Here is a 13,763-nt window from a genome sequence, read left to right as displayed (position 1 = left end):
CTGCACCGGACAGGGGAAACGGTCTCAGCCGTGGACAAGATGGGGAGCGTCTGCGGGAGGTTCAGACGAGGGCTGAACGACGTTTTGATTGCAACACAAGCAACCATCGTCAGGTAAGAATGAATGATAAAACACAGACACGGAAACAACACAGGCAGATACACATGCAGAGAGAGACACACACAAAGACACACCGAGCGTGTCTGTGTTTTATCATTCATTCACACCTGATGATGATTGCTTGTGTTGCAATCGAAACGTCGCAATCTATTATTATTTGATTTTATTTTCTACGTGACTTTACCGAAAGAACCAAAGAGTAATTCCTGCAGTCGCGAAAGCTTCGAATCAAGTTTCAATCACCCCCTTCAGCTCATTCCCTCTCACCACCACCTGCCTCATCCAGATCCTCTTCCGATGCAGTGCATCTCAAACCATTATCCGACCTCTCTCTCTCTCACTTTGCCATTGCTATGGAAATTACTTTGACGCACGTCCACAGTTTGACCGACGTCACGAGGCGACGTCACGAGGCGACGTCGTCAGAAGGCGACGTCGTCACGTGGCGACGTCACCTCGTGACGTCACGAGGCGACGTCACGAGGCGACGTCACAAGGCGACGTCACGAGGCGACGTCGTCAGAAGGCGACGTCACGAGGCGACATCACGAGGCGACGTCACGAGGCGACGTCACGAGGCGACGTCACGAGGCGACGTCACAAAGCGACGTCACGAGCCGACGTCACGAGCCGACGTCACGAGGCGACGTCACGAGGCGACGTCACGAGGCGACGTCACGAGGCGACGTCGTCACGAGGCGACGTCACAAAGCGACGTCACGAGGCGACGTCACGAGGCGACGTCACGAGGCAACGTTCACGAGGCGACGTCACGAGGCGACATCACGAGGCGACGTCACGAGCCGCCGCTGTCTGGGCAAGTGTAAGCGGGCGCGCGCAGCAGTGTTGCTCTTCAGTAACGGGGAAAAATAAATCACACACACACACAACTGTTTGGTAAACGATTAACACTGATTTATACGTAACACTGACACACTTCGAGTTGTGGCAGCAAACCAAACGCGTCGCTCGAGAGGCTCGTCGCGGCGTCCACAACCGGAGTGACCTCGTGGCGCTCTTCGTCCCATCGGTAATGCTGCAGCCGCCTCCCGCCATCGCGCTGGGCACAATGTAGCGATTTCAAATTACCGGAGAGACACAGCGCGGATGGGAGAGTGAGCGGTCACGTTGAGCTTTGCCCATTGGACACTGACAGCAAGTTATGCATCGGAGTAAAATGTACGTACTAAATGTACATGTAATTTAGAAAAAAAAGTGCCCATCTCTGGTGGCGAGACACCTCAAAATATATTCTTTCACCCACTGGTGGGAACCGGTGGATGCAGCCAGCCGCGCTGACACGGCTCACGAGGGGATGGTTGGCCAGCGTTACGCCCGGCCGCCTTTGTCTCCGCAGCGGATTTTTGTTGACACACCGCACCAGGTACTCATTTGCGGGGAGGCCCAGGACCGATTTGAAATAATCACCACCCGTTACTGGCGGTGGTCGTGAGCGGTTATCGAACTCGGGTCGTCAGGTTCGTAGCGCAGCGCTAACCGCCGGCGCCAGCGCTCCCCCCACACGATGCACATTCCTCCCGCGAGCCCTCCAAAACGAGCAGTCACTGCACATTCATCACAATATCCGAGACCTTCCAGTCGATTCCAGGCGCTTTGCTGGAAAAGCAAAGCGCCTGGAAATGAGATGCAAAGCGTCCACGCGACGTGGAGCCTCTTCAATTCAGTTCGTGGTTCCGCTCCTGAAGGGCTGCTGTTGTGTTACAGCGCAGGTAGTGGCAAATGTCGCTGGCAATTTACTTTTCGCGAGGAAGCACTCAATCACAACTTTCGCTTTGAAGGCGCCAGCTCGTTGAACCAAGCCGTCTCCGATCACTCAAAGTCTCAAAAAAATACTTTCGATTTGTGAATCCAAGCGAGCAACATGTTTTTTTTTTCTCATCACCCGATCCCATCCGAAAAATAATACATTCACAGTTGCCCCGCGCTGGCGATGTTACACCGCAGCAAACTCAAATGTTCATCGCAGAGATCAAGTTCCTCGTTCATTAACAATCACAACGCCCTTTCACGTGTTTTGACGGACAACCGATCTGGTGAAGGCTGCTGCTGCCGCCGCCGCCGCCGCCTCGTTGACAATCAAAGAGAAAACGACTAACAAACGCAACGCGATCCGTCAATAATGACGCCCGGTATGGCCTTGAAAGTAAAAGATGTAATATGATGGGCGACGTTTCGGGCAATGAACCTACTCGATTGGGTGCTATTTGAAGAAGGGCCATTGCCTATTCCATATTTCTCCATTTGAAGGCCACACACACAAACGCACGCGGCGTCATTGACACACGCGTGCGAGGGGGTGGGGGGGGACGGCGGGGAGGGAGCCTCTTCGCTTCGAGAAGGCGCGCGGCACGAAACGTTGGACATCGCGCCAAGCAACACGAGGCTTTCAACCTGAACGCACATCGGGGAGCTGTGCAGCACAACCGCGAGAAACTATGCGGTCGTGAAAAAACGCAAACTCAAACCACATTGGGTTTGTTTTGTTGTGACCCCCCCCCACGCACACGCACGCACATCCGCTTTGGTTAAATAAATAAGTAACCCCCAGGCTTCTTTGTCAAATGGATTCCATGTGTCCCTTCCTCGCAGCTTAAACGGCAGCGGGACGGATAGAAGAACAGATCTTTGGCACTGATGCTGGCGAATCGTCTTCTTCTGCAGCTATGGGGTTCGCGACTGAGCTGCGGGAACGTCGTTTTCCGCCGTCCTTCACAATTCGACGTACAGAGGGCATTTAGCAAAGGGCACTCTCGAGCCGAGACCCAGAACCCGACTTCAAAGGGTTCTTGCCTATAAACACATCTGGCAGTTCAACCGGCGTCGATGGGTTCGAGCGATCGGCCCGAACTCTGCCCACGAGACACTGAAATGTAAAAAAATAGCAAGCGGTGGAGAATTTCGCTCGGTGCTAATCCAATGGCACTGATATTGGGGACGTGTTTGTTTTTTTGTCAAACAAACAAAAAAAGCGTGGATTTAACGCACACGTGGACCTTCGCGACCGATAATATTCGCAATTGATTTTGGGTCATGCGGGTATAGTTCAAGTCAACGCCTGGCTCGGCAAAACATTGGCACGGCACACATTGGCACGGCACACATTGGCACGGCACACACGTATGTATGTTGAACTTCATTCGCACCGTACGTGGCCACACGTGCTAATCGGAGGTGCGGGGGAAAAGACAACAAACTGAACACATAAGAGAGTTCTAAAGAAATTAGTTTTCAATCTGGATTTAAAGGTGCATAGCTCCAATGGCAGAAGCGCATCTGAAAGCGTGCGATGCGGTGGACGTCTTTGTCCAATGGCTAGCCCAAAGCCGCTGTGACGACGACCGGAGTTTGCATGACGGTCTATGTCCCTTGACGAGATCAGCAAGGTATTGTGGTTCATTTGTGGAAAGCACTTTGTGTGCAATGAGTGCGACCTCATATTGTATTCGTTCGCCAACCGGAATGCAATGCAGAGTCACGAGCACTGAAAGCAGATGGTCGGCTCTTGCAGTGCCCGTCATGACATGTGCCAAATAATTTTATATATGCTGCAGCTTGGTAATGCTATGCCAGACATCCCGTAGCGTAGTACATTGCAATACACGCTACCATGCTGGCTATGTCACGACTCAATAGTGGTCGAATGTGCATAGCCCTTGTTATGGTGCCGCGGCTCCATAAGCGAGTAGAAAACTGAATCGTGGAGTCTGCGACCGCCACATCTGATCCTCCCACGACATGCATTGATTTGCCAGGATTTCTAGCTCAAGGAGACGGCGATCCTGGGACAACGAGAACAGGTGGCAGCTCTCCCGAACAACCCAGCAGGGGTCCTCCTGAAGGACAATGTTGACACTCAGCGAGGCTTTCCTGGAAGGTTACGGCAAGCCCCTCAAACGACACCCTTCCTAAGACCCTGGCCAGGCCTCAGAGCCTACCCATCGAAGATCTCAACAAGGCCTGAAGAAGAATGAGGCAGACTTTTCTGGGTAACAGATTAAAATAAAAGCAATGCTCTTATCAGCAGCACCAAATCCAGTCACTTCAGTAAGCCTGTGACGACCCCCCCGTTTGCTCATCTGCATCGATCAGGAAGAGACATGCGAAGCTACGAGGTCGAGATGCCGCCGCCCGGAGACCCGCGGACCGACGGCGCCCCCTCAAAACGGATGACTTTTGTCCCCGGCTTCCTCCACCTTGAGCCCCTCAGTCCCCACGTCCTCCAACAGCAGCCCGTCCTCGTATCTCAGGATAGCCCTGAGCTGGGCCCAGAAGAAGCTCTGCTTGGTCGCCTCGGCGGGCCACTCCAGGTACGTCTTCTTTGACAGCAGCTTGCGCAGCTTGCAGAAGCGGCTGGGCAGCGACTCGGGCCGGATGGGCTCCTTGAGGAGCAGCACGAGGTCCTCCATGGCGTCGTGCGCTGGCCTCTGGTGCGCAAAGTACAGCTCGTAGTTGCACCACTCGCTGTCGACGAAGGCGCTGGACAGCACGAAGATCACCTTGCGGCTGAGCTCGATGCTGTCGATGATGTTGTCGATGATCCACATGCCGGGCGTGAAGTCGCGCTCGTGCACGCACACGCGCAGCGGCGGGCGCGCCGACTCCAGCTGCGGCATGAGGTTCTCGCGCACCCACGCGGCGTCCTCGTGGCTGTACGAGATGAAGGCGTGGAAGCGGTAGTCCCGCCCCCCCGGCGCAAACTGCCTGCCGCCCCCTCTCGTCAGCTTGCGCCGCTTCGACCGCAGCAGGTTCCACAGGGCGCGGACGTACCAGGGCACGTCGAAGCGGCGGCACAGCGCGAGGCACGCGACCGCCAGGGCCGCCGTCACCACCGCCGACACCAGCACCACGAGCCGCACGTCGCACTCCAGCGAGCCGGGTCGGAAACGCTCCAGTTGCGTGCCCAGCAGCTGCGCCGGGTGGTAGCACGTGTAGTTGTTGGGCCAGCCCTCGAGCCGCACGGGCGAGTCGAGGGCCCGCACCTCCGACAGGAAGCCCCACAGGTCGCAGGTGCACTGGAAGGGGTTGTTGTCAGCCCGCAGGCTGCGCAGGAGCACCATGAGCTCGAAGGTGCCGCGGTCGATGACGCCGAAGGAGTTGCGGTCGATGGCAAGGAAGCGGAGGACAGGCGCGCGCCAGCCCGACGGGATGAACTTGATGTTGTTGCCGCTGAGCAGCAGGCACTCGAGCCTGTCGGCGCGGGCAAAGTAGCCGAGGTCGAGCCGGTCGACGTCGCTGAAGGACAGGTCGAGGTGGCGCAGCGTGAGCGGCAGGCAGTCGTAGACGTCGCCCGCCGCGCGGTTGTACGAAAGGTCCAGCCACTCGATCGGCTGGCTCCAGTTGCAGCGCTCGACCGCGCCGCCGATGGAGTTGCGCGCCAGCGAGACGTTGCGCAGCGCGCCCCACTCGCGCGCCAGCTGCGCCACCGTCGCCAGCCGTGTCAGCGCGTTATCGGCGAGCAGCAGCGAGCGCAGGAGCGGCACCGTGCCGCGGTAGTCGCAGCCCACGTTGAGGAGCGCCGAGTCCGTGAGCCGGTTGTTGGAGATGTCCGCCGTGACCACGCGGTGCATGGCGGCCCAGGCGGGGCACGGGACGACGTTGAAGTTGACGTTGTTGATCGTCAGCGTGTCGAGGCTGCCGTACCAGTTGAAGTTACCGTTGTACAGCAGCACCTCCGGGTTGGTGATGTCGCGGAAGGCCAGCGTCCGCAACGGCAGCTTCCCCACAGGCACGCGGGGTCGCTCCGTCACGGCGGAGTACGCGAAGTCGACGGCGGTCAGCGCAAGCGCCTCCACGGCGCTGCGCTGCAGGTGCTTGAGGATGAGGTAGTGCAGGTTCTCGTTGAACTTGCCGCGGAAGAACTCGAGGTTGCGCAGGCGGGAGAGGCGCGGCAGCGGCGCGAAGAGGTCGTCGGCGCCCGTGTAGTAGTTGGTGGCGAAGAGGCGGCGGAAGCGCAGGCTGTGGACGCCCGTGGCCGCGAGGTCGGCCAGCATCGGCGTCACCGCCGTCGGCGCCGCGTCCAAGTCGCAGTCCAGGGTGACGGCCGGCTTGGCGCTCCCGGCCAGCGAGGCCAGAGCCCCCGGCTCGTAGCTCCGGAAGCCCTGGCCGGTCTTGAGGGAGAAGATCGTCAAGTCGAGCGAGCGGAGGGCCGCGAGGTCGGCAGCCCTCACGTCCGACACCAGCTCGCCGCCGAGCCACAGGTGACGCAGCGAGGTGAGGCGCGAGAAGGTGGTGCCCAGCTCGACGCGCCGGTACAGGTTGTTCGAGACGTTGAGCATGCGCAGGCTGCCGAGCAGAGGCCCCAGCTGAGCGTCGGGCACCACCGTGAGGCTGCGGGCGGAGAGGGGGAAGGGTCACGTGACGCGCAACCAGGACCCCCCCACCCCCCCCCCCGCAGCGTCGACCGTGCTGGAGGGGGTCGAGGCCCCCCCCCTGCTCAACGCTCAGCAACCTCAACCCCCACCCCCCACCCACTCCCCACGTTTCAAAATTCTTATATCTGTAAATTTTTTGGCCGGCCGTGCGTCCATGTGTCAGTGCGTCCGACCCACCCGCCCATCCGTCCATTCGTTTCTCTCGTTCGTTCTTCCGTCCATCTACCCGTAACGTCCGTACATCGGTCCGTCCATCCCAACGCGTCCGTCTCTCCCCGCCCCCGCGCGACCGCCCGCCCACTTGCCCGAGTCCGCTTCACCTGTTGTTGAAGAGGTCGAGCTCTTCGAGGGCGCTGCAGCCCAGGAAGGCGCGGTCGTGCATGCGCGCCATAACGTTGAACTGCAGCTTGAGCTGGCGCAGCAGCGGGTAGCGCCTGAACGCCAGCTCGCCCAACTCCGCCAGCTCGTTCCGCGACAGGTCCAGCGAGGAGATGTTCGCCGGCAGCCCCTGGGGCACGCGCGTCAGCCTGCGCCCCGAGCAGTCCGCGTGCGAGCCCGTCAGCTTGCAGTTCTCGGCTGCCTTCTCCGACCCCGTGGATGACCCAGCTGATGGCCCAGCCGATGACCCAGCCGATGACCCAAACGATGACCCAGCCGTTGACCCAGCCGGTGACCCAGCCGGTGACCTAGCCGGTGACTCGTCCGTTCTCGACTCCCACGGTGGTGTAGCTGGTGACCCAGCCGGTGATCTGGCGGATGACCAAGCCGTTGACGCCACTCTTGACTCGTCCAATGACCCGGCTAGTGACTCGACCAATGACACCGACGATGAAGCCGTTGCTGCTGACGCTGCTGGTGACCTCCCCGCCGACCCTGTCGCTGACCCCCCTGTTGACCTCAATACTGACCCCCCGGTTGGCTGCACTGGTAATGTTAACACCGTCCCTGCTGCTGCTTCTGCCGAGCCCAACGCTAGCCCCAAGGGCTCGCGATCCCTGTCGGGTGTCGCCCATCCAGCGATGGGTAGCAGGGAGCACAGTAAGAAGGTTGCCATGGGTACGATCCAGAAGCTGGGAAGCATCGTTCCTGCAGCGCCTGGTCTGACGCAAAGACACGTACACACACACACACAGATATTGATCCACTGCTGTACCGGTCGTGGGGTTTAAGTCGACCGTTCTTCAAAACGCCGGTCAGTTTGGGTCAGTGAACGTGTGGGGGGCATAGGTAGACGTGGCAGCATAGAAGTGCAGTACAACGACGGATTTGGCTTCAGCGTCCACGAGATTTAACGTGCCCGGTGTGTATCCGTGTGATTCGCATGCAGCCTGCGGTGACTACGGGCCGTGCCCTACACTAACCTGTGATGATTTACAGACGTTACAGCGCAGCATCGCACAATCCAAGCCATGCGTGAGAGGGACGAACCCTCAACTACGCCGCTAGGCAGGGCTTGCTTTGGGGGGGGGGGGCGGGGGCGGGAACATGTGGCGGTTAATATCAGCAGCGGGTGATTGTTTGACATACGAGTCGATGAGAACCGGAAAGGCCAAAAATAACAAAAAATAAAAACGGTCCAGAATTTGCACGCTTACCTAAACACTTTATTTTCGTTTGGCAAAAAAGCGTGCACGCGACTCAAACTCGACGAGCCCAGAATGCGACCGAGGATCTAAGCAGGCTCGAGGCTGTGTCACCGTGTCCGCTTGCTTCGTGGGGCACACCTTGCACATCGCAAGGGGAGGTCCACGCTCGTCCGACATCGCTCGCCACCGGCGTTGGGGGCCTGTCGGCCATAAATGACGTCACGCGATTTTGGACGATTTTTTTACCCCCCCCCCCCCCCCCATCGTCACGCGGCGTCACAAAAAGTCAGACCCCCCCCCTCAAATATGACGTCACAAAGCTCTGCCCCCCCCCAAAAAATGTTTTTAACATGCTTCAAATAGCTTTAAACCATTGTCATTGTAGTGCGTATTTAACGTGCCGCTGCACTCTGATGTTGTAGGTAGAAAACATTTATTTTAAAAAAAGTCTATTTAATTAAGTAGAACGTGTTGTCTGTATTTATTTAAAGTTGCGCATTTTTACGTGACGTCACATTTCTCAAACCCTCCCCCCCCCTCCTCGTCACACATCGTCACAAATGTCTGACCCCACCCCCCCCCCCCCAGGTGCGTGACGTCATTTACGAACGGCCCCTTAACCGTGGCGGGCTGTCGAACTCGGTGCGCTAACCGCTGTGCCACCGCTCCCCTGAACTGCGGCCTATCAACGGATCGTATGCTCTATGCTAAGTCGGCCAATCAAATGCTAATTTTTTTTCATGCTAATTCCTTTGTCAAGGCACCTTGTTTCCTCGCACACAGCTTAAAGGTCCGCGGTCTGAGCGTGGCTGTGTTTCACTCCAGCGCTGTCCTCGAGACAGCCTGGTCCCTTCACCTGATGAAGGCCGCTTGTGTTTGTGGCCGAAACGTCGTGATTTTTGTCGTTTTATTTTTTTTTACCTACGTGACTTTACCGAATAGAACCAAAGAGCATGGATCCTACCAGAATATCAACGGATCACTTTGCAGGGCAGGAGAGGAGGTCACCTTGCTCAGCGTCGGTGTCTGAAGCGTTGCCAGATGTTGCTTCGGCTACTCAGTGATCACAACCTCTGGAGACAATCCGCGGGCGGATTTTGCGGTATACATATTCATCCTTATTTAGGACGAGAAAAAGAAACAACGGGAGGCTTTCGCGACCAATATCATCAATTTTTTTTTTTGGGGGGGGGGTGGGAGGATTAGATCGCGTAAATATAAATGTTGTGTCGTTAAAACCGCCACCACCACCCGACACAGCCAATTAGTGAGGGGTTTGTGTCGCGTAAGGCAGAACGTGGCCAATTCGTTACGAGTACAGCACTAACCGGTGTGTTGAAGAGCAAATCCACAACATTAATAAATGTTATAAGGGGCCGTCTGTAAATGACGTCACGCGATTTTGGACGATTTTTGCCCCGCCCCCCTCGTCACGCGGCGTCACAAAAAGTCAGACCCCCCCCCCCTCGAATATCACGTCATAAAGCTCTGCCCCCTCCAAAAAAATATAAAACATGCTTCAAATCGCTTTAAACTATTGTCATTGTAGTGCGTATTTAATGTGGCGCTGCACTCTGATGTTGTAGGAGAAAACATTTATTAAAAAGTCTATTTCATTAAGTAGAACGTGTTGTCTTTATTAATTTAAAGTTGCGCATTTTGATGTGACGTCACATTTCTCAACCCCCCGCTCCCCTCGTCACACATCGTCACAAATGTCTGACCCCCCCACCCACCCCCCCCTAGGTGCGTGACGTCATTTATGGACGGTCCCTTTAGGCGGCGAGAAAAACAAAAGCGCTCGATTTTAAGAATTCCAAAAACCCAAAAAAACACAAACGTGGGAGCTCATCGGCAGGCTGCACGGCTGGGACATTAACAAATCGTGCGCGTGGTCTTAGGGGTGACTTTGCGGTCCGGCTATCCCCAGACACTTCCCGAATTCCGGTGCTCGACTATCTATCGTGCGCGCGTGCGATACGCCGCTCGCAAATCTTAAGAGAGCTTCCCTAACCATTGTGGAGCGAGGGAGATTCGTTTTTTTTGGGTTTGGACATGTTTGTTTTGTTGTAGTACGGAGTTAGACTGATGGCATTAATCTAAGTTTTCTTGTTGTTGTTGTTGGACTTAAATCCCACTGGGATTTTTTTTTTGCACACAGCGTTGGTGGTGTACGGTGCTTTTTTTCACGAATATTTTTGCTGTTTCTTTTTCATTGGATTTTCTGTTTGCACAGTCAACACATAGTCACTTTAAGATGTTTTTCTTGTTCGTGTTTTTGTTTCGTTGTGGTTGCACCCGATTCAAGAGCCGAATGGCTCACAGGGCTATACCAAAATAAAGAAACTGAAAAACTGAAACTGCCCAACTTGGGAGAGATGGATACGGCTGGCCCCAGCGGTAGATTAAATCCCGACGACACTCGACGTGGTACAATGTCTGTCGCGGGCAGGACATTCAGACACGGGTCTTGATTTGAATTCGAGCAGTGCCGGATGAATTTAAAAACATCTTCTTTGGTTCTTTCGGTAAAGTCACGTAGAATGAGAATAAAGTAATACATTAAGAAAATAAAATAACACAATTAAATTCTCACGACGTTTCGGCCACAACACAAGCTTCAATGAAGCTCTGTCGTCCCGACAGGTCTGTTCCTTTCACCTGAAGAAGGCCACTTGTGTTGTGGCCGAAACGTCGTGAGAATTTTATTGTGTTATTTTATTTTATCAATTTATTATTTTATTCTCATTCTACGTGACTTTACCGAAAGAACCAAAGAAGATGAATCCTTGCAGTCACGAAAGCTTTAAATCGAAATTTAAAAACACTTTAAAAAGTTATTGTATTTTTTCATTCGCTATACAGCCAGATAATACGACAAATCGCTAAACTTAAACACCCGGTCGTTCATAAAAGCTGAAGGCGGTATAGTACTATAGTAATAGAGCAAGTGCAGAATCACTGAACCTGAAATGATATCTTGAAAGCATTTAGCGCGGGGCCCTTGAAAGTGCGCGGCCCGTAGTTACTACTACATAAGTAGTAGTAGCTACTACTTATATAGCTACTACATGTGTAGTCGCAAAAGTAGCTACTTTTGTAGTAGCTACTACACATATGTAGCTACTACATGTGTAGCTACGACATGCGTAGCTACTTTTTGCTACTACGATAATCCCGCACTGAACCCGAGCACGTGCCTCGTTCGTTCTGCATCTCGGCTCGTGGCGAGTTTTGGGTGTCCGCGAGGAAACGACGTCGCTGCTTGTGGCCCATTGCGAGCGGGGCACGTTCCCCTCCACCCCTGCCGTGTCCCGTAAACCCCCGCCACTGCCGACCGCCTTAGGGCTGTGGTCATCACAGAGCCGCTTGGCTCAATGTGGGCCCTCCCCACCCCTTCCTAGGAGACCAGCTGACACAATGAAGCCTGGGTCTAGCTCTGGGTCTAGCACTTGCCTGCCCGCGACGAAATGCACTGCGGTCTGCGCTCCTTCAACGGAGGAAGAACAGCAAAAACGACACCAACTCTCTGTCTCTCACTCTCTCTCTCTCCTGAAGCCCTCTCGTCGTGTCCAGCAGCAGACCTCGACATTACACGCTGAGCCTCTGAGCGTATCGCCCCTGCTGCTTCTGCTGCTGCTGCCTCCTTCACGCAAAAGCAGAGAACAGAGGCATGGCATACTCTTTAGTTCTATTGGGTAAAGTCACGTAGGTGAAAATAAAATAACAAAAAAAACATTTCACCTACGTGACTTTACCCAATAGAACCAAAGAGTATGGATCCTAGCAGTCACGAAAGCTTTAAATCTAGAAGAGGCATGGCACTTGCGCCTGGCCGTTACACGCCAGCCGCTCGCTCCACGTCCACAAAATCCGCTCCGCACCTTTGACGCGCGGTTGGCACGGAACGCGGGCGGCGCGCAGCGTGCGAGGCTCGGACCAAGCAGACGCAGCCCACGATAGCCGCGGCGGGCATGCGGTGACAGGGCGAGAGGGAAGTCTCCGTCGCCTCCTTACCTGCTGGTAGCAGCGGGAGAGTCGGAGCGGTCGTGCCACCGACCCGCCACGATGAGTGTCGCGCTTTGCACGGCCGATACAAAACGTCGAAATCTTCTTCCTCCTCCTCCTCTTCTTCTAGCGGCGGTGGATTCGGTGGCGTCGCGGCCGATGTAATGCGACCCATTGGCCCCCCTTCACGCGGACATCAGCAGGTCGCAGCGGTCGGGCCATCGGCCGCTCGAAACACGAAGCTCAGAGAGGCGGACAAACAAAATAAAAGACGAAGTCCCCCCACGCCGCCGCCCCGTATAGCCTCAACAGACTTCTGGGACAAGTGCCGTTAGCGAGTAGCACCTATGGAGGCCGGCGACGTGGCACAAGACGGGGTTTGGAGTTAGTCGGCACCACGCCCCGGGACGCCTTTGTCTTCCCCAAGGTGGCTAAACATTTACGCACCGCACCTCGGAGTTGCCAAGAACCCGTTCGGATAATCGTCACTGACTCTTGACGGCCGTCGCGAGCGGGAATTTAACTCGGGTGGCCGAGGTTCGTGGCGCAACGCAGCGCTAACCGCAGCGCCACCGCTCTCCGCGAGGCTCGATCAACAAAGACAAAGATCCCACCGCATCGCCAGATCCGATAACCACACACACACAGAACACACACGGAGTCTGCCAAAACCCTCCTCCACTTCGTCGAGTTAGGGGCATCAACAGGCGAGTGCCCTCGTCACATGCGCCACGCGTAACTGGCGTCTCTGTTGATCCGGACCCATTTCCTCTTCACCGAGTGGCGAGCTCGCTTGACAAAGCCTCCTCCTCCTCTTGCCTCGATGTTGATACGTCATTGGTGCCCAGGCAGAGTTAAACACGCGTGTCTCCCCGTGCGAGAGTGTGTGTTTGTGTGTGTTAGTGTGTGGGTGTGTCTGTGGGTGTTAGTGTGTGGGTGTGTGTGTGTTAGTGTCTGGGTGTGTGTTAGTGTGTAGGTGTGTGTGTGTTAGTCTGTGGGTGTGTGTGTTAGTCTGTGGGTGTGTGTGTGTGTTAGTGTGTGAGTGTGCGTGTGTTAGTGTGTGGGTGTGTGTCTGTGTGTGCGTGTCTTCCCGTGCGTGTGTGTGTGTTAATCTGTGGGTGTGTGTGTGGTAGTGTCTGTGTGTGTGTGTTAGTGTGTGGGTGTGCGTGTGTTAGTGTCTGTGTGTGTGTTAGTGTGTGGGTGTGTATGTGTTCGTGTCTGGGTGTGTGTGTTAGTGTGTGGGCGTGTGTGCGTGTCTCCCCGTGCGCGTGTGTGTGCGTTTCAGCCCGTGCGTGTGTGCGTGTCTGGGTGCGTGTGTGTGCGTGTCTGGGAGCGGGCGTGGTGCTGGCCACCCACCCCCTCGTGTGCCGTGCCGGCCTTTCAAGGTGCTCGCTAACAGCACTTGCCCCTACAGTCCGTGAAGGCTATACGGGGATCTTTGTCTTTGTTAGTGTGTGGGAGCGGGCGTGGTGGCTGGCCACACACCCCCTCGTGTGCCGTGCCGGCCTTCATAGGTACTGCTCGCTAACAGCACTTGCCCCAACAGTCTGTGAAGGCTATATGGGGGATCTTTGTCTTGTTTGCGTGTGTTGTTTTTCACTGTGGCGATGACTACGTTGGCAGTAGTGCTGTGCACGAGCAAGCAGCAACAGAGCCA

The 13,763-nt window shown here is 55.7% G+C and overlaps 1 protein-coding gene across 3 annotated transcripts; it reads right to left on the bottom strand.

Annotated features, from left to right (window-relative positions):
• Positions 1–1,013: 1,013 nt before the first annotated feature.
• Positions 1,014–13,433, bottom strand: LOC116954935 (toll-like receptor 2). 3 transcript variants are annotated; one of them, XM_032975774.2, is made up of 4 exons: positions 12,116–12,198; positions 7,874–7,968; positions 6,833–7,612; positions 1,014–6,468 (listed from the first exon to the last, which is right to left on the bottom strand). In XM_032975774.2, exons 2-4 carry the CDS (start codon positions 7,921–7,923, stop codon positions 4,299–4,301), a joined length of 3,000 nt encoding a protein of 999 aa, XP_032831665.2. In that variant the 5' UTR covers positions 7,924–7,968; positions 12,116–12,198; the 3' UTR covers positions 1,014–4,298. The 3 variants fall into 3 exon arrangements, with proteins under 3 accessions (XP_032831665.2, XP_032831664.2, XP_032831666.2); XM_032975773.2 differs by lacking the exon at positions 7,874–7,968 and having other exon boundaries at positions 6,833–7,607; positions 12,116–13,433; XM_032975775.2 differs by lacking the exon at positions 7,874–7,968 and having other exon boundaries at positions 12,116–12,246.
• Positions 13,434–13,763: the final 330 nt, after the last annotated feature.

The sequence above is a fragment of the Petromyzon marinus genome, chromosome 57, assembly GCF_048934315.1.
Source record: "Petromyzon marinus isolate PM22_M1 ecotype Great Lakes invasive population chromosome 57, UKy_Petmar_22M1.pri1.0, whole genome shotgun sequence".
NCBI classification, from domain to species: Eukaryota; Metazoa; Chordata; class Hyperoartia; order Petromyzontiformes; family Petromyzontidae; genus Petromyzon; species Petromyzon marinus.
This window is presented reverse-complemented; position numbering and strand designations above follow the sequence as displayed.